Below are 21,640 nucleotides of genomic sequence, written 5' to 3' on the forward strand. Positions count from 1 at the left end.
GCTTTTGGGACAAATAAAAAAAAAGAAATTAATTGTATCAGAATATTTTTAGTGCTACTGTAGCAGAAAATGGGTTGTACGTGGAGGAAGAACAAGTAAGAACACAGTCATGTGGTATTCAGGTTGAAACCCTGTTATTTTTATTACATGACCTTGAGCAAAACTCTCAACATGGTGGTGAGTCAATTTCTCCCTTTGTAAAATCATACCAGCCTGTATCCTTCAAGGATTTCCATGAACAGTGAATAAAAGAAATAGATGAAATCAGATTATATAAGCATCAAGTCCCATGTAAATATAAGATTATTTATAATTACAAGGAGCTAGAAGTAGTCCAGATTTTACAAAAATAGTTTAAAAATTGAAATCAGTAAAACTATCCAGAGTGAGTGTGTAGGGAAAAATAACAACAACAACAACTTGGTTTTTAAAACAAGGTTAAGTAAAAAGGGTAGAAGCTCATGTCTCTGTTGGCAACAGTTGGAGGACACTAGAAATAGGTCATGTTTATAGAATCCTTGCAGCGTGAGAGGTAAGGCCTTTCCATAGACTACTTTTTAAACTCTCATACCAATCTGTGAAGTTAGAGCCGTTATTATTCCCATTTTACATAGGAAGAAACGGAGACTGCCAAGTGGAGTGACAAGGTCACATAAGTAGTACTTAACGCATCTGGGATTCACATTTAGGTTTCATAGTTTCTTAACCAGTTCTGCTATTCTGACTTCCCGCTATTATTACCATGATTATTCTTAAAGAAATATAATAACCAAGAATGTTTTTTATTGTTTTATTTCTCCCCAGGTGAGAATCCATTCATGGAGTTCCCTGAAACCCTTGTGCTCCACTGTGACTAACCCTCTTGTCATTAAAGCTGGAGAGGCTGTGTCCCTCTATAAGGAACCAGTGTATAAACTGCTGAAGAGATGTGGGAATTGTACCCGGCAAAGCTGTGTGGTTTCCTTTTACCTTTCAATGGACAGAGGACACCAGAGCCCCACCAACTATCACTTCCTGTCCTCTCTGAAGGATGCCGTGGGCCTCCTCAAGCCCCATATCACAGTAAGCATGGTGGCCTGGCGGGGCGCCCTGCTCTGGTGCCAGTGTGTTGCATCCTGCCACTTGCCAGTTCCCCTCTTGGTAGTCAGCTTACCTGAGACCTGGGGAAGATAGACTCCTTCCCGCTGGGAGCAGAGACCAAATGAGTCTCTTTATTTTTAATTCAGGATTTGTCGGAGTTCTCCGCTTCTGCCGCTTGTGCTGGCCCCTCATCCTTCCCTTGTGCGTGAGGCTGTACTCAGTGGTGGGAGGGGAGGCTCCAGCCAGCCCCACTGATTAACTCCCACCAGGTTCCGGGCTCTCTCTGGGTACTTTGTCCCATGATAATCTCTCATTTTCACAGCAACCTTGAGGTGTGATCTTCTGTGTTTTATGAGTAAGAAAACCTGTTCAGAGAAATTAAACAACCAGCTCAAGGTCCTAAACCTATGAAGCCTTGGAGTCCAGGCAACACACTCCAAATTTTGACCTAAGTACAGTCTATTAATCACTCCTCTCTCTTTGATTTATTGCTTCAAAGCAGCTTAATCACCAAATCTCTTTATAATTGTCAGGTAAAAAATAGAATGATTGGAATGTGTTGTTAGAAAATTTGTGCAGCTGGAGAATTTGGACTCTGTCTAGTTGATTGAAAACCTTTCCATCTTTTCCCCCTACATATAGTAACTGACAGACTCTTTCTAGAAAGTTGATTATTTTTAATAACTTTTAAGTTTGTTATGTGCTTTTCATTCATTGAGAAAGATTTTAAAAATTGACTTTAGAAATAATGATGTAAAAACAACTAGTCCTGTGTTTTATTTGAAAGAGGCCTGAAAATTGAGAACATAGGTTCTTTTTGGGTTGGTATGGAAATTTTACGTAATGAAATCTAAGTTATCTGTAACTGAGATAGAACAAACAGACATGAAAGGAATGACATAGTCAGCATGGTAGCGCACACTTGTAATCCCAGCAACTTAGGAGGCTGAGGCAGGAGGATTGAAAGCTTGAGGCCAAATTTAGCAAATTAGTGAGACCCTGTGTCAAAAAAGTGGGTGAGGGGCTGGGATTGTGCTTCAGTGGTAGACTGCTTGCCTAGCATATGTGAGGCACTGGGTTCAATTCTCAGCACCGCATACAAATAAATTTAAAAAGGTTCATCGACTAATAAAAATATTTTTTAAGAAAAGGGGGTGGGGAGGTGAGGCTGGGGATGTAACTCAATGATAAAATACCCCTGAATTCAATCTCTAATACCAAAAAAAAAAAAAAAAAAAAAATTGTGTTTTCTAAACTTATGACTCTAAAAACAAAAATTTTTCATCCCTTAGCTAAGGACTTCGTTTCCTAAAGTTGACTGGGGGCAAAAGAGAGCTAGGGCTTTTATATTTCTCTTTGCTGATTTGCATTTCAGTGAGACTTGTCATCCTAAAGAGATATAACAATGGTATTTGGGGCTTACTATAGGCGAGGCCTTTGTTTTCCTGGTCTTTCTGAAGCCAGGGTACAAACTTGAACCTCTGGTTCTGCAGTCAGAGGCACAGAAATGAGATTTCCTATTAGAAGAAGACAACAAGAGTGAGTGAGGTGCCAGTGTCTCTTGTGGCCTTGGCTTTGAGCAGCAGCAGCCAAGGCTTCCCTGGCCCCCTCTGGGTTGGCTAGGGTGAGCTGAGTGAACATGTGGCTGCTTTAGGTCTTCACCAGAAAAACTTGGCATCTAACCTCAAGCCTGAGTCTCAGACCCTTCTAGAATTACCTCATGCACTTTATTCAGGGATTTTCCTGCTTCTATCAATGTAATTTTTCTTTTTTATAACTTGAATGATAATCATGCAAGTGTGTGAGGCTGAACTATATATAGTAAAACTTGTCTTTTGAAATTCTTTGTGCCACACATGTAAAGAAAGACCGTAGAGCGTAGCGTTCATGCATGTTGAGGAGCCAGGGTCTGTGACAAATACACAGCTTTAAACACCAGGTCACAGTTGATCCTTTACTCTACTGAGAAAGGCTCACAAGCCCAGGGCAGCTCATCCTTGCTCTGGGGCTTATGCTAAATTGGCTTATTAAGTGGAATGGGTCTACAGGATTTAAAGGGCCTTCTCTCTCTTACTTTCTCTGCTGAGATTGTATGGAATTTGCACATGCTAACAATGTGACTTTAGTGTAAAAAGAGAGAATGGTGGAGCTTTCGCATTTGCCTGACTGATTAGCTTCTAGAATGCTAAACCTTTTCAGAAGACTCCAGTATACGCTCCATGGTCTCACTCTGCAGCTAGATCCACGTACATTTTCAGAAGGTCATTTAAACCAGCCAGCCTATACCACAATGTTCCCTTCTTGATGCTACTCTGAGAAAAATTATGAAAAATATAAAACTTTGAGCCTATTATGAAATAATAATAGCTCCTTAATAAGTGGAGTCTACATGTTTCCTTGGTGTGAGATTACAACTTGGTAATATTCCACAGACTTAAGTCATTTTCCAAGTGTTGTTCAAGTGTCTGAAACCATGCATGGAATATGTGACTTTAACAGTGACAGAATGAAAGAATTGGCAATGTGCTCCTTATCAGGCCCACATAAATGTTCTGGTAGACATTGCCTGTGGGCTATGTAGTTCTTCATTCAACCTTCACTTCATTTTTCTTTCTTTTTTCCAGGCCAGTATCTCTCAGCAGCATGGCACTTTTGTTTTTGCTCTGGAAACCTCAGCTGTTGCTCCCTTTGTTTGGTTGGATGTAGGAAGCATCCCAGGGAGATTTAGTGACAATGGTTTCCTCATGACTGAGAAGAAACAAACTGTATTATTTTACCCTTGGAAACCTACCAGCAAGAATGAATTGAAGCGATCTTTTCGTGTGACCTCCCTGACAGATATTTACTGAAGGAATCTGGTAGCATTTTCGGTGGACACTGGAAACAAAGCCTTTCTAGAGCACTGGCTGGAGAGGAGGACAACCCGAAAGAAGCTGAGGAAACTGAGAGATGCATGTACTTGCTCCCACGTGTCTGATCACTCTCTCGAGTTTGTACAATGAATACTTTCAGGGAAGGCTGTTCCCCAGGTGATGTCCTCAGACAAGGCTGGGCCTCTGTGTTCTGTTTTGCTATTGTTGTTTTGACATTCTGTGGATTGAACCCAGGGGTCCCCTGCCACTGAACTAGAACATCAACCCTTTTTATTTTTTAGTAAAAATAATAAATATTTTTAATAAAATTCGAACTTGTGATCTACCTGTCTTAGCCTCAGCTGGGATTATAGACAGGTGCCACTACACCTGGTTTACGTATTCTTGAATCTGTGCCAGAACTATTGAGCCCTTCAACGTACAGCTTTAGCACTAAATGAACCAGTTGTAAGCAGATTGCTTTTCAGGGAGTCAGAAGAACCTGACCATGGTAATGTCTATTGAGACAAATGTGGGAGGTTTTGAGGTAATTGTAGGCCTTGCACACTTAGCCTTGAGAAATACTGAATTATTAAGACGAAGTGCTTTGTTATTATTTCCAGAGGAAATGGAAGGTCAAATGTCACAATAGAGATTTCTTGGTGGCAGCCATAATGATCGTTGTTGCTGGACACTATAGGTGGTTGGTTGTTGCTATTTGATTCCAGTCTGGGGTAGGATTCTTTTTTCATAGTGGGACTTGTTATAAAACATAGTTTTAGCAACTTATTTTTTATTTGTTCTAATTTGTTGTACATGACAGTAAAATGCATTTATACATTTTGCTAGATCATACATAAATGCAGTGTAATCTCTCATTTTTCTGATTATAAATATTGTAGGATTACATCAGTCATGCAGTCATATAATACATGAGGTAGTAATGTCTGTTCCACTCTACTATCCTTCCTACCCCCATACCCCTTCCCCTCCCTGCACTCCCCTCTACCTAATATAAAATAAAGTAACTCTATTCTTCCCTGTCTCCCCTCCCCATTGTGAATTAGCATCCGCTAAGAAAATATTCCACCTTTGGTTTTTTGGGATTGGCTTATTTCACTTAGCATGATATTCTCTAACTCCATCCATTTACCTACAAATACCATACTTTTAATAACTTATTTTTAAAAAGACTGCTAGAGTGATCCTTCTTTGAAAAATAAGATGACATTGACATGGACATCACCATGTTCACGTTGGAAATTTTAAGGTATTCTAACATGGGGATTGTGTGTGAGTTTCAGATTGGCCAAATTCAATGAGTTTTCCAATTCAAGAGTAGTGAATATAGATTTGCTGATTCTGGCACCAAAGTGGTGTTCCCTTTAGCTCAAGTTTAAATCAATTTACTTATATTAATGAATTATAAGTTGCTACAAATTGCTTTATTCCACATTATCTTCCCTATATAATGATGTTGATAATAAAAATAATGGGGCCAAATGTTAATAAGTAGGGGGGTATAGATAGGTATGTGAAATTTTTTTGTACTGCTTTTACATTTTTGCTATAAGTTCGAATGATAAAAATAAAAGATAAATTGCACTGACATTTTAATAGTTTATCTGTGGCTTATTTAATCATTCTATAAACATTCCATTGTGCCCTGTACTGAGATAGTCACTAATTTCTGCTTGATAAATGGGAGAATTTGAAGAATCTAAACTAGAATATTTGAGACATTTTTCTCTGGAAAGAATCATGTAATTGGTTATAGAATGGACCAATAGTGAATGCTTAGATTTAAAATTGAGACTCGATGGTTTTGGTTTTATTTGTTTATTTTATTTTATTTTTATGTTTTATTTTTGGTACCAGGGATTGAACCCAGGGGCACTTAACCACTGAGCCACATCCCCAGCCCTTTTATATATTTTATTTAGAAAGAGGCTCTTGCTGAGTTGCTTAGGGCCTCACTAGTTGCTAACTTGTGATCCTCCTGCCTCAGCCTCCTGAGCTGCTGGAATTAACAGGCATGACCACTGTGCCCAGCTGGTTTTGGTTTTAAAACAGAAGCATTAGGTTCAGTAGCTTAGCTTGAAAAAGAAAATAAATACAGATATTCCCCTCCTCTCCTTCAGTATTTAAGAGTTTTCTCATCTATGTGCTTACACACACACACACACACACACACACACACACAGGCTTATCAAGGGCTGGACCTGAGAAAGGAGGACACTGGTCTTCACTAACCATGCGGGTGCTATGGCCGAGGCCCTGTGAAGTGGGCTTTGAATTTGATGAACCTGAGTTTACATTGCAAATCTGCCCTTACTGATTCTTCAACCTTAAACAAGTTCCTTAATCTCTATGTTCAATTTTCTTGTGGTAAAAAGGGAATAATAACATACATCTTGTAATTTTGTTTTAGAGAATAAATAAAGTAGTTAGCTGAAGGGGTCGGCCCCCGCTGGACCACAGTGTGGTCCTGCCCTTGGTGTCTTGGAGACGATAGGGCTCCCAGCCACATTTCCCTGGATTTAAATCCGTATTCTGAGACTTATTAGCTGTGTGATCTGGGGCAACAATTTGACCTTCTGGACTTTAGTTTCTTCCTCTCTGAAATGCAGATGATAATCCCTGACTTTCAAAGGTAGTACTGAGGACAAATAGGGTCTGTACTTTTATTGTGATTGTACTTTTTGAAGTAATCATTATCACCCAACTAGTGCATGAAGCAATAGTGAAAATGAAACAAATATAGACACATTCCTTCAGAAAAAGATATCAAAAGAATAATTTATAAAGGCAGAATGAATGGGCATAAATGCATACTGGCAACTACTTATTAAAAAGGAGAGACTAGTAATAGCCAAACTCTTCTTCCACAGTTCACACGTGTCCCTGTGGATAGTTATTGTTAGCATTTTAATAGATTTATGTCACCACATTTGCTGGAATAGAATCTGATATACTTACCTTCAGCCTTGGGTTTCTGAGAAGTTTTTTGTTAGTAGTTGTGTAAACAAAAGAAGATAGACCAGGTTCAGGTCCTAGCTGCGATCTTGCAAAGCACATTCCAGAGAGAGTGGAATAAAGAGATCAGTTCACAGGATTGTATCTTCCCATTTCAGAACAGAGAGAACAATAAAAATGATAATTTTCTCATTCACATTCACTATAACTCTTATTCTCACTTTCTCTCTTATTTGACTTTTCATTGTGAGACATTTTCAAACCACAGAAAGTCACTTGGAAAATACATGGAAAAATTTTGTTCTCTATTGTAGTGAAGGTAAACTGGAGGACAGGAGAAATAAAGACATGTTTCCCAACATTCTTCAAGTGACAAAGACCTGAGACAAGGCACATTCTCTTCGGCTACCTCTAGCTCTCAGATATGAAACCTATCCCCCAGCTTGGTAAGATTTAGGAAGAAGAACAAGTAAGCATTTTTTGTGTGGGAAATTCAAAGCATTTAACAACATTCCCAGAGTCCCCCTTGACCAAATGCAATCATCAATTCAGTTAGCACAGGAAATTAAAAGGATTATACACAAAAGGCATTTAGTAATATTTCCAAGTGAATGGAGTGAATGGAGGAATTCTTATTTTCCTAATTGCTTTATCAGAGATAGAAACCAGAGTGATATACAAAATTCTAAAAAACAGACCAAACTGATGTTAAGATGCATTTATATTCTGACCCTAAAAACTGTTTACTTAAGATTTATTCATTCATTTTCAAGCATTTATGTGGATCACTATGGGCAAGCACTGTCCTTGTTACTAGGGTTATGGTAATGAAAAGGGAAGACAAGTCCCTGTTTGGTAAACCATTCTTGTAGGGGAGAAGAAAATAAGCCAGCTAACGAATAAGGCAACTGCAGTTAGTGCTAAGTCCTACAAGGTTAAGGTGACAGTGAGGGAGAGCCATGTTAAACAGGCCGTCTTGTTCAATACTTGAGGATGGCCGGGCACGGTGGCGCATACCTGTAATCCCAGCGGCTCAGGAGGCTGAGGCAGGAGGATTACAAGTTCAAGACCAGCCTCAACAACTTAGTGAGACCCTTTCTCAAAATAAAAAATATTAAAAAAAAAAGGTCTGGGGATGAAGCTCAGTGGTAAAGCACCCCTGGGTTCAATCTGAGGTATCAACAAAACAAAACAAAAAAGAAAGGTGTTTTGAAAAGCCTATGATTAAAAAAGAAAAGAAAGTTCAATTGAGAAATGACTCTTTAAACACCTTCATTTAATTAAGGAAGGAAAAGCACAAGATCAGCTGGTCAGCGGTGCTGGGCTCTGTGCTTAGGATAGACAAGCTGAGGGCAGACTGACTGCTGAAGCCGTCACTGAGCTCTTGAGCAAGTGCCAAACAGTAAATGGGCTTAGCAAAAATAAGGGCATTGCCTCACAGTTTCAAGTTATAAATATCTCTCATATCTGTAGACAAGTGTCACAGAATTGTTCCTTGAAAGAAAAGTTTGCAATAATAATATAGTTGAACTCCTTTGGTTGGTCTCAGTCTTTAAACGAGGTTGGTTGAGTTCCTCTTGTGCCCCGTCATGCCCTGCAGTGAGAAGTAAGAATTACCATGGTATCTAGAATTACCTAGAGGTCCCGGCCATCGTACATTCCCAATCATGAACATTTCTATGTGACAGCTAGCGCTCATTCCTGTGTCATAATGTATGTGGGAGCACCCTCTTCTTATTCTGTTATTGTTATTCATTATGGTTTTTATCAACTTTATTCATAAAATCCACACATTCCCAGTAGTTGGAGCAGGCTGTGCTGACTGACCTCCGAACAGTCAGGTTCTTCTCCGCTCCAGCCTCAGGAATTGGATCATAATTTGTTACACTTAATCCTATTCCCGTTTGCCATGGATTGATGTAGGGTTAAGTATGTGACACAATTCTGGCACATGAAACCCAAGGTGATGTTTTCCTGCTGTTGGGTGAAGTTGAGAAGCTACATTTTGAGGACCCAGTGCTTGGAGCTGCTGTAGCCTTGTGACCTTGAAGAGACATTGACACAGGGATGGCAGAGATATTAAGCTGCTAGGCTAACCCTGCAATCATCTAATTTTGCTCTTCTTTTTTAAACAATGTTTTATTGGCATATGATAATTATACATAATAGTGGGATTTATTGTGACATATTTGTACCTGCACATAACATGATTTTGTCAATGTCATTCTCAGTATCTCCCCTTTCCCTCATTTGCTCCCTCCCCCTGGTCCTCTTTTCCTACTATTTTCATGAGATTTTTCCCCTTGCTTAATTCCCCCTTTTCCTCTCTAGCTTCCACACATGAGAGAAAACACGACTCTTGGCTTTCTGAGTTTGGCTTATCACTTAACATAATGCTCTCACATTCCTGCAAATAACAATTCTGTTCTTCATTACGGTGGAGTTCAACTCCATTGTGTACACATACCACATTTTCTTTACCCATTCATCCACTGATGAACACCTAGGCTGGTTCCATAACTTGGTTATTGTGAATTGTGCTGCTATAAACATGGATTTACACATATCACTGTATTATGATGACTTTAATTCTTTCAAATAAATACTGAGAAGTGGCATAGCTGGGTCATATGGTGGTCCCATACCTATTCTTTTGAGGAAACTCGATACTGTTAACTTTGCTCTTCACATAATATGATTTAAAAAATATGGCCTTATTCATTTAAGCCACCTGTAGTCAGGTTCTGACTAAGTAAAAAATTCTGATTTTACAACAAAGAGCATCCTAATTGATAAAGCAGTTAAAGACTAGGAGCTTTGAAATCAGTGTGTTTGAGTCCTGTAGCAATACTAGCAGGAGATTTGACATGGGATACAAGTCTTGTCTGGCCTTAGTTACTTTATATTTAACCATGGGGGTCATGATGCATACATATCGATATGAGAGGATGCATACATATTGATAGAGCACACAATAGCTGTTCAACAAATATGAGCTATTAAAATTATCACTACCTCTGTGTTAAGCCATCAAAGCAAACCTTTAGGGAGGGGAACAAGTAGAAACCTGTGCAGGCATTGGGTAGAGGAGAGAAAACGAAGGTCAGGTCACACATAGATCATGTATGACCAGCAGATGACAGCTAGACCATGGTTTTAAAATTTGAGTTATTTGCTAACTTTTAAAAAGGGGGAAGAGATCATGATAACATAGATCCTTCTATTTTTGAACTTATAATGATATTTTTAAAAAAAGCCCTTACTTTTAAAATTCACTTATAGCCAGGTGTTCTCATCTTCCAGTCAAAAGCATCCTCACAGATAAAGGTAAGGGCTTTGAGGTCAGACATATAGCTAGGTCTTGGAAAGTGCAGGGTGGGGCCCTGAGTTTCCCCTCAGCCCAGGGACACATGATCACCACTCCCCTATACTTGGATGTGGCAGTGGCAGTGAGATTTCTAGTGAGGAAGGCTCTTTGGGGCATGGTTTGCCATGGTGGGTGAGGGAAGGACCCGTACTCTTTTATAATGAGATGATACCCAGCCCGAGTTGGGTGTGGCATCCTTCTTTAGCCACATTACTGGTATTTGAATGGAAAGATTTTTAGCTAGTCAACTTACAAACACAATAAATGAGGTTTTGCCTTGTAAAATATCCAAATATAACACATATATTTGTGTGTGTGTGCACCGTGGCCATGGGCTCATGCTGATATTGAGCTTCCATTATTTTGGCTCCAACACATACTGACTGACCTTGAGCCAGTCACTTAATTTCTAAGCCTGAGTTTCCCTATCTTTAAGATGAGATTAATAGAATAACTATTTCATGGCATTATTGTGAGGATTCAATAAGATAAAGTCTTTCAAGTGCCCAGGACAGGATAAGCAAGTAGTAAATGCAGGCTTACGATTATTCCAAGGATAAGTCCCCTACCTGATCATTCGAGCCAGGGGTCTCATTCCCCTTGCCCAAAGTGAAAGTCATTTAAGGATTCTACTAAGGGAAAATAATCACCAGGTTTTGTGATCTGAGTTGAAGGAGAATATTCTGGCAGAAAGATTAAATTGGTTCTAATTTCTTTCTTTCTTTTTTTTTTTTTTTTTTTTTGTGGCGGGCTGGGTAAGGCTATTTCTAATTTTATCAAAGGGGAAAAAAAAAAAAGAAAGAGTAGCAAGAGACATGACAGCTGTTGGGTGGTTGTGCAAAGTTCTACTTTTCCAGCAGAGGCCTCTTGTGCACAAGAAATGAGGCTGGTGGTGGGTGGAGTGGCACTGCTCTGGGCGGGGCGCTGGCTTCCGGGTGGTTGGCAAGGACTGAGTCCTTCCCAAGGACTGAGGACTGGGTTCCGCTGCCCTCAGGTGCGGAGGGGAGTGTAAGGGAGAGCTCATGGGGCAAGCGGTGAAGGGGAGGGTCTTCTACTACCTTCCAGGGTTCAGAGAACTGGAGGCCAGTACCTACTCTGGAATGCATGATTCAAGAGGAGTTACTTTACGGAAAGAAAGAAAGAGAAAGAGAGGGAAGAGGGAGGAGAAACTGATAGAGGAAGAAAGAAAAAAAAGGAGAGATAGAAAGGAAAAGTGAGAGAGAAATGAAGAGAGGAAAAGAAAGCAAGAGAGACAGAGAAAAAGGAGGGCAGGGAGGAAGGAGGAAGGGAAAGAAGGAACCCAGAGAGCAGCTGTGTTCACTGAGCTCTCCCTGGCTCTCTCTCTTCCTCTCTTTAAAGTTTAGTGATGCAATGCTTTGTGGGAAAGGATCTTCATTATTAAATGAGACTTGTTAGGAAAGGAATGTTAAAAGATTAAAATTTGGGGACTGGGATTGTGGCTCAGTGGTGCAGCACTTGCCTGGCATGTGCAAGGCACTGGGTTCAATTCTCAGCACCGCATATACATAAATAAATAAATAAAATAAAGGTCCATTAGGAACTAAAAAAATATTTTAAAAAATTGAAATTTGGGATTTAGCATACTAGACCTGTCAATGAGAGAGAATTTTACAGATTCTTGACAACTTCTGATTGCATTTGAGGAGCTATTAATAATTGCCATTGGTCTGGATGTTTTCCTCCAGTCTGACCTTGCCAGCCATATTTGCATAGTGCTTAGTTTGGTTTGCTCAGAAGGTTTTGTACCTATGGAGAAAGGAGACTTCTTCCCAGGCTCCAGAGCTAACAAAGTCAGGCACCAGCAGGGCTGGATCACAAGGTTCAGATGTACAGAGCAACTTTTGCTGCTCTCTGCCTTTTGGTTCATTTCATTTCTATCTGTCTTAACTACCTTAGCAAAAAGTAGCAGCTGAATGATTTTTAATTGAAATTTAATTACTATGGCTCTCTGAAAACTTGGCACGAAGCCTCTAGAATAGATGACTGATCAGGGAGAAGTCAGATGAGCTGGAAAAGGCACAGTAACAAAGCGATTGGGAATGGATTGAAACCATGAGTTGTGGCATGGTTGTAAGGACCTTCTGCTGAGGAAGGGGCAGCACGGAGGAGTCTTCTCTGGCCAGGCTTGGCTTCTTCTGTCTAAGGGAATGCCCTGCTTCCTGTGGGTTACTTGCTTCCCACAAATTCCCTCCTCATTGAAGCTGTAGAGTGGCTTTGACCTTCATAACCAAGACCGTCCCTGCCCACATGCTGTGTGCTTATGCTGTTCATCATTCACCATGTGCAGTTGGGGTGAAGGATGGGCCAAATGATAGCTTTGACCTTCCCAGATCAAAACTGGAATGGAGAAGAATGCAAAGGGTTGCTTTTGCATTCGACTGAGTGGTTCCTTCTTCCATGAGCCTATGAGTACTTCCTGAGCACCACTGTGCCCATCTTTTGGGGGAGGCAAAGCTACTCCTGCTTCCACGGTCCCAGGAGTGACAGGAGAGACACAGGGGCCATGGGCTCTCCCGGAAGAGAACAGAAGGATTTCTTCTTGGAGGCTCTGCTTTGGGGCAGGACCTTCCTATGGGGCTGTGATGGGTCTTCACAGCAATGTCATTTCTAGTGTCTTTGGCTACTCTGGGTCAGGCTGTGCTTGCGTTGGGAAGAGAGATTCTACTTGAACATGGGTGGTCCGTCGGGGCTCTTTGTTGGAGTAATGGGATGGGCACAAGGAAACAGAACTAGGCAGGATGTTGAGCCAAAACAAAACAAAACAAAACAAAACAAACAAAACAAAGGTATTGAAGGCCCCAAAGCAAAAGAAATGGGGCTGCAGGAGAATGGGTAGAAGGAGGGCCATCATAGACTTGGGGACTCTCCTGCAGCCTCTTTGAGGGTGCCTGCCCAGTGCAATGAATGCTGAAGCTGTCTGTTTGGTGGAGTGCCAGTTTCCTGCTGCTTGACCCACTGCAGATAATGCCCTTCAGAACTTTCCTTTCCTCTCTTGGGCACATGGGAGTGACCAGTACCTTCAGGACAGCCTTGTGCTCTGTGATTGGTTATGGAGTGAGACTGAAGAGCACATTGTGGGGGTTTGAGACTGAGTCCTGGTCTGGCCCTTGCTCTTTCCTCTGGATCAGGGAGTTCCCAGGCGTCCAGACCCAGACTGGGGCTGCATGATTTGTTCCTTTTCTTCCAAGGCTCCATCTTCTTGGACTGAGAAGCTACTGGTTCCCCCCATTCTTCAGTGTGCAGGTGGCCATTGTGGAACTATCTAATTTCTGATCCTGTAAGCCAATCTAATAAGTCCCCTTTTAAACTGTAACTATAACTAAACTATACATATTGTATAACTATGTATGTATACAGTATATGTACAGGGTGTATGTGTGTGTGTGTGTGTGTGTATGTGTGTTAGTTCTGTTCCTCTAGAGAATCCTAATATGATCCCAAAGGGCATGGTGTCTTGGAAACATAAACCTTAACATCTGTGAGCCAAGATCTTATGCACAGCATCGAAGGAACAGAGGAGCATGGAGATTGGAGATAACTCTCCCTGCAAGGACTGCAGGCTTTGCTGCTGTACTCTCTGCTCCCATCATAGCCTTGATGGTCTCTGAGGATTTCCTTCAGATAAACTGTGACTTAGTATTTAAAGGCATCCTCCATTTTGCAGGGGCATTGTGCTGGGGATCAAACCCAAGGCCTTGTGTCTGCTGGACAAGCACTCTACCGCTGAGCCACATCCCCAGCCCCTCATCCTTCATTCTCAATTTTGGGAAATGATTTTTCCTTTCATAGTAGCTATTTATCTTTATGGTACTTTCAGAGTGAATATTTGTATGAGTTGGAATTAAAACAACCTGAGGGTTCAGGCTGTGATCTGTTCACCAAAATCAATAACCTTTTCAATACTGGGAATAGAATACCACTCCCTGAGTCTCCCTGGTCTCAGTGTAGCCATGGGACTAAAGTTTTCCTCTAGCACAACATGAGAGGAAGTGGCTCATTCAAATCTGCAACACATACTCCTCTAAGTTTGATTCCCCTTCCAGGTGACAGGGGCCATCACACCTGGCAAGACCTTGGGAGTTGAGCGATAGAAGAAGAATGTTAGTTTGAAATCCTTCATGGCTAAGAAGAGAGATGCCCTACTCATCCCTGAGCCTGCTGCAAGAGTGGTTGATTAAAACACTACTGGAGTCAGAAGATCCTGCAGGTAATGCTTTGTCCATGCTTCAGTTTTCTCGCCTGTAAAACTGATAAAATACCCTGCAGGATTTTTAAACAGGTAGAGATACTGTGTGATGAGCACCCATTGTAGTGCCTGGTGCACAACAGAGGTCCAAGAAATCTTGATTGAATACATATGTTTGTTCTTCAAAGGTTGAAATGAAATAACCATTTTTGTGAAGAGATATCAATATGGAAGAGTTAGTTGATGGAAGTCAGAAGATGCTATGCGGCCTGGCCCTTTCTTTCCTCTCATTCTAAGATGCTTGAACAGTTTGTATAACTATTCACTTGTCCAGAGAAATGTAGGAAGGCTATTGTAGATATAATGGAATACATAATAATGCAATGATGTTCTTTTAATTTACAGCCCCTCCTAAGTGTCTCCCCCAAACCCAAAGTCAAATGACATAGCCAAATGAAACCAATGGAAAAGAACTCATAATCTCCGGAATTGGCATTTACCTGACACAGCTGGTTGCTGAGAAGACAATGGGGAGGAGCTGTTCTCACATTTCAGGGTGTTTTGAGGATTGAACCCAGGCATGCTAAGCACGAGCTGAATCACTGAGCTACACCCTCAGTCCTTAGAAATGTGATTGTTATGGTTTAGATATTAGATGTCCCCCGAAAGCTCATATGTGAGAAAATGTACAAGACGGTTTAGAAGAGAAATGATTGAGTTATGAGAGTCTTAACCCAATCAGTTAATTAATCCCTGGAATGGCCGGAGGAGGTGGGTCCCTGGGGGAGTGGCTTTGGGGTGTATATTTTGTATCTGGAGAGTGGAGTCTCTTTCTTTGCCTATCATCATGTGAGCTGCTTCCCTTGCTGCACTTTTCTGCCATGTAGTTCTGCCTCACCTTGGCCCAAGAAGTGCAGCCCAACTGCCTATGGACTGAGACCTCTGACACCGTGAGCCCCCACTTAACCTGCCCTCCTCTAAAATTGTTCCCGTTAGGTCTTTTAGTCACAGCAGTTAAAGAGCTGACTAAAACAGTGATCTTTAAGATCTTACCCAAATGTAAGTCCTGTGAACTTTAAGAAAATAACTGGAATTTTAGTTTTACCCTCTCTTGATTCCTATGCCTCCCCAGGTCTGTTACTTGGGGAATTGCACATCAGAAGAAAATCCACCCCGCCTCCGAAGGTGAAAAAACAGGAAGAAAGAGACACAATACTCTTCATTCCCTGAATAATTCATTCATAAGCAATTTAGCCTGTGAGTAGGGGAGAGATCAAGTCATTTTAACGAAGCAATATCCTTTTAGTGCTATTCTGGGTTCATTTTGCAATTTGGGTTGGGTACCTGATGACTTCATCACCTTTGAACAGGTCTCTGAATTTTTTCTTTCTCTTTTAAAGATGGCCAAATTTCTTGAAAGACCTTCGGAAATCATCAAAGAATAGTCTTTGGAATTAGATGGACCTGGATTTGAACCTGGGGTGGGTTATTTAAACCTCAGATCACCTGTTTCCTTACTATCAAGTGGGGGGGGGGTTGGGAGAATTTAATTAGAAATAAGTAATTCAAAGGGACTGGAAGGTACGAGCGCCCAGCTCTCCCTGGCTCCTACCGCTCCCCCTTTCTCCTGCTAAAAACATTCACAGTCCAGGTTGTAGGGCTGTGTTCTGTGGCTGGTGACCGGGGATGCCTGTGCCACATAGAACCACCACAGGGGACCCAGATGGGTCAACAAGTAGCAGCAGGGCTTCCTTCTGCTGAAAAAGTATGACCACTGATCCTGAAAAAAGCCTGGTTATGCCTGCAGAGTATAGAAACCTCAAAAGATGACCAAAGTTCTGAGGAAGCTATTTCTAACCAGCCTCCTGCTGTTTGACAAGCTTTCTGGGCAGGTTTATTTCAGGCCCATTGTAGCTTTCCCACTGATCTCCTGAATCCCTTTTGGCATTTATCCCCATCTGCTGGTACAGTGTGAAAGACACTCCTTCCACAGGGACCAAGGCAGCCTTGGTAGCCTTTGTGTTCCAGCCTGGTGCACAGGTTCAGGCCTGAGCCGAGATTTGCGAGGAAGAAGAGTCAGTTTCTGGATCACAAGAGAAATAGGGCTTTTTATTACAGCAGGGGAGCATAAGTTTTCTATCTCGGCATGAGTTCTTTCCTCCTTCTTCCTCCTCAAGTCAGTTTCTCTTTAAAGTGAACTTCTGGCATGAGAAATGCAAAGTTAGCACTCTGGAGAACGGTATTCATACACTCCACACTGAGATTGTGAAACATTCACTGTTATTTAATTGGCTCATGAATCTGTAATTTGGGCAGGGCTCAGTGACACAGTTTGTCTCTTATAGGCATCACCAGCTGAGGCAGCTTAAAGACCAGACAGGGACACCTGGCTGGGGGCTGAGATGGCTGAAGGACGGGCTCCCTTGGCCTATCCCACAGTGCATGCTGCAGTGGCTGGGACCTCATTTAAGGCTGAGACCTGAACTTGACTTCTCTATGTGGCCACCTGGCTCCTTGGGAGCCCTGTAACTGGGTTCCAAGAGGAAATACCTGGGCAGAAGTTATATTACATTGTATGACCTAACTCTGCAAGTCACTTAGTATCTCTTCTACCCTCATCACAGGCTGCCTAGATTCACAGGGCAAGAAGGTGGGCCCCTCCCTCAGTGGGAGGAGTGTCAGCCTCATATTGTAAGATAGGAGACTTTGCTGTGGGCAGCTGGACTGTAGTTTTCTGCCACAGAGAGGAACTGACAGAGGAATGGAGGCTTGGGTTGCTTTTGTGAAAATTAAGGGAAGTCAGAACTGTTATTTTTTCACTTTATAGATAACAGTTCTCAAAAACTGGAAAAAATGTGGTGGGTTGGGGTAGATAACAGCAATGTAATAGGAAACAGATTTTCTTAAAAACTAAACAAAAAGGAGATTCATTTGGAACATGCTGTAAAATGAAGAACCCAAACTGTTCATATAAGAGAATTGTCTTGTTTAGAAAAACCTTCCCTACATCAAGATTATTAATCCAGGGTTGGTATAAAGCTCAGTGCTAGAGCACTTGCCTAATACACACAAGGTTCTTTGTTCAATCCTTAGTACCCCAACACACACACACAAATAAGATTTTTCATTCATGTCTTAGCATTCTTATAGTTTAATTTTTGACACATCTGGAAATTATTTTAATGAAAGGAAAGAGGTAGGTGTTCAGGTTATTTTTTTTCTAAGTGATTAACTAGTTGGAACATCTGTTTATTGAATAATCATCTTGTCTTTATTTGAAATTTTACTTTTGCCAGGCACGGTGGCTCACCCATGAACACAAGAGTTATCCAGAGCTGGGTATAAGCTTAGAAGTACTTTTACTATGGCCTACTTGACCTCTTAAACCTCAGATTCTTACTCTGTAAGTTGGGGGTAAATATGCATATTTTCAAAACTAAGTGACTTAATTATGTGCAAAATTGTTCAGCATGGTTCCTAGCACCTGTGCAGGTTGGGTTCTCTAGGAAATTAACTCTGAGATGGAGATTCATGCGCAGGATGTTTATTTGTAATGCTCTCAAGATCAACAGATGTGGAAGGGTGGGGAAGGAAGCAGGACTGGGTGGAGGGAGATGAGAGTCGCAGCCTCAGCTCACCTACTGGGGAAGTCTGAGCTCACAGCCCAGAAGCACTGCCTGGGGGTTGGACGGGCTTTTGTACTCCCACACGAGCGAGTCCTTGCTTGGGGGCCACCATGGAAATGGGAGAGCGGCTCTGTGTGGCTAAGGCTATCCCCTGAGGAGCTGATAGCTAGTGTGCTCCCAGCATCCGGGAGACAATGCTTTGTTCAGGAAGGATCTTGGTTGCACACCACAGTATCCACGACAGTACCTTGTTCAATAATGTTTGTTTTCCTCTTCCTTTTTTCCAATTCTGAGTGAAGAGCCATTTGACAAAGCCTCATACTGGAGGGTTTCTTGCCCAAGGGTTTCTTATATGTTGAAATTTCAATATTTTCAGCATCATGGAGACACAGAAAAGACATTAAAGAGGTATAGTGTTGTGTGAGATGGAAGAAGATGAACATGACTAATTGAGAGGAGCAGGGCCAGGATTTGGCAAACCCAAACTTTTCATCTTAGGTTAAAATGCTTTTCTTGTGATAATTTTTTTGTTGTTGTTCAGAAAGTTGACTCTAAAGGGGAATGGGAATGTGATAACCAGAATACGATGACCCCATGATTATAAGCAATTATCTTAGAAAAGTATTAGCAGAGATCAAACAAAGTGAGGTCAACAATTTGCTTTTCCTTTTATTATAAAAGTAAAATAAAAAATAGCATTTATAAATCCAACATTTTTTCCTTTAAAGTATTTGATCTAAAAAACATATTTACAATAGCAAAATGCAGAAAAAGGGGAAAATATCATTTTCGGCACTGATTATTATGTTTAAATATTGATAAGTTCATGTGTTTTTCAAATCACAGAGATAACCACATTAGAAAAAGCAATAAGCCTTTTTTTTTATTGCACACTAAGTGACTCTGATATTCAAATATCTCTTTTCTTAATCCTTAATCTGAATGCACAACTGTGCCATGGACGGCTAGAAAGAACACCAGGTGAGGACACCCTGACAGTGGGAATGCAGCAGAGGGACAGCAGCAATGACAACAAAAAGCAACTGTAATCCAGTAGCAGCCGGTAAAGCTCAATAAACTACCTCATCCCCAGGACACGTCAGTTCAGCGCAGTGCTGGGATTGCTAGATACTATCGGCAAGTGAATCAACTAAAACTCATTGAAAAACCAGGAAAGGAAGTCATGTTTAGACAGCCTTGAATTAAATCCAGCATGATTCAGGCAGGCCGCTGTTCCTCTGAGCACCTCTGGATGTACTTTACTTTCCTTCTTTTGGACAACGCAGTTGGGATTCTAGGACTTTGGTTTATACAATGTGGGAAACTGCCAGCAGGCTAAATTTTGCCTTCTATAGGTCCTTCCTGCCCGTAATCATGGGGCATTTTGTTAAGAGTTAGCAATGAGCTGCTGTTGGTCAGAGACTCTGTAAAGCTGAGTTTGCGGAAGGATGTCTCCACACCACTGTCACAGATGCTGTCACTGTCTCGCAGCTCATCTGAGGAGAGAAAGCACGAATTCACTGGGGGCACAGCAAGGAAAAAGGCAAAGCCTTTGTTCCCATACACCTTATGCTCCAGCTGGGCACCATGTTTGCCTCTGAAAGGCTGTGGATGGACCTCGATGTTCACATCCTGCCCACTGATCCCACCAGCCACCACATACCCCTTCTGTGGCCCCTGCTCATCAGTTCTGTTCACAGTGACATGAAGGGAGGCAGTACCGAGTGACATTAAACCCTGTGGAGATGTCAGGCCGGGCAAATGTTTTCATATCTTTCTCCTGCAATCTAGTCTTCTGTTTACCAGAATATTTTTTTAATTCCCTTGACTCAAAATACATCTTTTTTTTTTTTTTCTTAGAAATCAGGTATAATTTTCCAACCACTGCATTACCTATTTTATAGCTGGGGAAACTGCTGATCCTAGACAAAACAAATTGGTAACTGAAGTAGGAACTAAAAATGAAATCTCTCTCTGGGCCACACATGTTATTTAACAATGTATTCTGCCTCAAAAACATTTTTGGTAGCAAGAAAGTTAGGTGATTTTAATGCAAATGCATCTATACTGGAAAATTAATGTGAATTTTTTTTGTTGAAAAGTACCTTTAGGAATCTAATCAATGCAAATCATTTCCTATATACATGCAAACAGAAAGAAATGAGGCAAACAGAAGTCTAGAATACACTAATCAAAATGCTATCTTCTTATGTAGATGTGTGTTAGAATATTAAGACTTTAATGACAGTGCCATGCTACTGATTTATTCAATCAACCAATTATTATTTGGTATCTATTGTGTGCTGGGAAATGTGAGGTATTTAAAAAATAACCTTAAAGTCTGAATGTGTAAATATTTACTTTTTAAAGGTGTATTTACTTTCTTCTTTGACTATTTGTGTAGAAGGAGCACCAGGTCATGATATGGAGATCCGGGTTGTTTTCTTGATGGACACATTTCTTTCAGCACTGTGCACAATCCCACCTATTTTAGTCCCCAAGGAAGGCCCTGCTGTCAAGGTGACATTGGCACTGAAAGTGAATGGTGGGAGTCTGCCAGGTTAGGACCTCACAGGAAGGGGAAAACCCTCAAGCTGGATCAGACTTGTGAGATCCAGACTTGTGAGCCGAGGATACTCTTGGGAGAGTATGAAAGCCATGTTTAAAAGAGCAAATGGGCAAAGCAGGGTCCTGGCCTGATCTTCAAAACATGAAATAGTGCCAGGCTCACAGTATATGCCAGACAAGGATTTGCTGAGTGGATGGACTGGAGGGAGCTCAACCGGAGTCACACCCTCCCGGTAACTGGTGGTACAGAAAGTAGACTGAGGAAGGACATCATGACACAAACACAGAGGAGGATTAGGAGCTGCAGAAGGAAACCAGGCAAGAAATGAGAGTGGACTGGACCAGGGAGTTGTCATGGAGAGGAGGAAACCTGATGGGTTGGATGGGAGGGGAGTAGGGCCACGAAGTACTATGGGCAATTCTTAGACTTGGTCTTAACCTCCTGGAGAATGGCAGTGCCTCTACAGATGGAGCCAATATGGGGTGTGTGTGGGTGTCAAGAGTGCTGCACAGAGAAGGCAGGCAGGCGGAGGATGGGCTCTGGAGGGCTGCAACTTGAATAGGTGAGCGTGGAGGCAGCTGCAAGAGGACATGCTGTGGAAAGACCAGGAGTGGAGGGACTGGCCAATAGTGACACACACACACCAAGAAGATGGAAAGGGTGACGACCAGATCTGGCAACTGGAGGTTACTGGTCTCTATGACAACAGCAGGGCTTGTGGGGTGCTGGGAACAGAACCCACTCGGGGTTCAGGCAAAGGACAGAAGGTGAAGAGGAGGAGAGAACAGCTTTGAAAAATTCTTTTGAGAAGCGCTGCTGTGCAGCGGAACAGAGAAATTGGACGGTAGCTAAAGGGGATGTGGGATCAAGAGGCAATTTTTTGCTGTTTTGTTTTTAGAGATGAGGAAATTCTAGCCTGCTTGCTAGGTGATCCAGTAGGGGGGTGGGTAGAGGGGTGGGAGG

General features: G+C 41.7%; 2 protein-coding genes across 16 annotated transcripts in view; one reads left to right on the forward strand and one right to left on the reverse strand.

The window, feature by feature from the left end:
- The window catches only part of MANBA (mannosidase beta), a 120,344-nt gene extending 101,828 nt beyond the window's left edge, over positions 1-18,516 (forward strand). For 2 of the 3 annotated variants that reach the window (XM_079154683.1, XM_079154682.1), the window contains 2 exons: positions 805-1,062; positions 3,705-4,278. In XM_079154683.1, the coding sequence (XP_079010809.1) occupies positions 805-1,062; positions 3,705-3,929 (483 nt within the window). In that variant the 3' untranslated portion in view covers positions 3,930-4,278. Of the gene's footprint in view, positions 1-804; positions 1,063-3,704; positions 4,279-14,339 lie in introns of those variants that run through there. The other variant, XR_013766329.1, reaches the window with a different exon arrangement.
- Positions 18,517-18,752: 236 nt separating this feature from the next.
- The window catches only part of NFKB1 (nuclear factor kappa B subunit 1), a 199,013-nt gene continuing 196,125 nt past the window's right edge, over positions 18,753-21,640 (reverse strand). For all 13 annotated transcript variants that reach the window (XM_079154676.1, XM_079154673.1, XM_079154672.1 and 10 more), the window contains one exon: positions 18,753-19,604. In XM_079154676.1, coding sequence (XP_079010802.1) covers positions 19,444-19,604 — 161 coding nt within the window. In that variant the 3' untranslated portion in view covers positions 18,753-19,443. The remainder of the gene's footprint in view (positions 19,605-21,640) is intronic.

Source organism: Sciurus vulgaris (genome assembly GCF_902686455.1).
Source record: "Sciurus vulgaris genome assembly, chromosome: 9".
Lineage (NCBI taxonomy): Eukaryota > Metazoa > Chordata > Mammalia > Rodentia > Sciuridae > Sciurus > Sciurus vulgaris.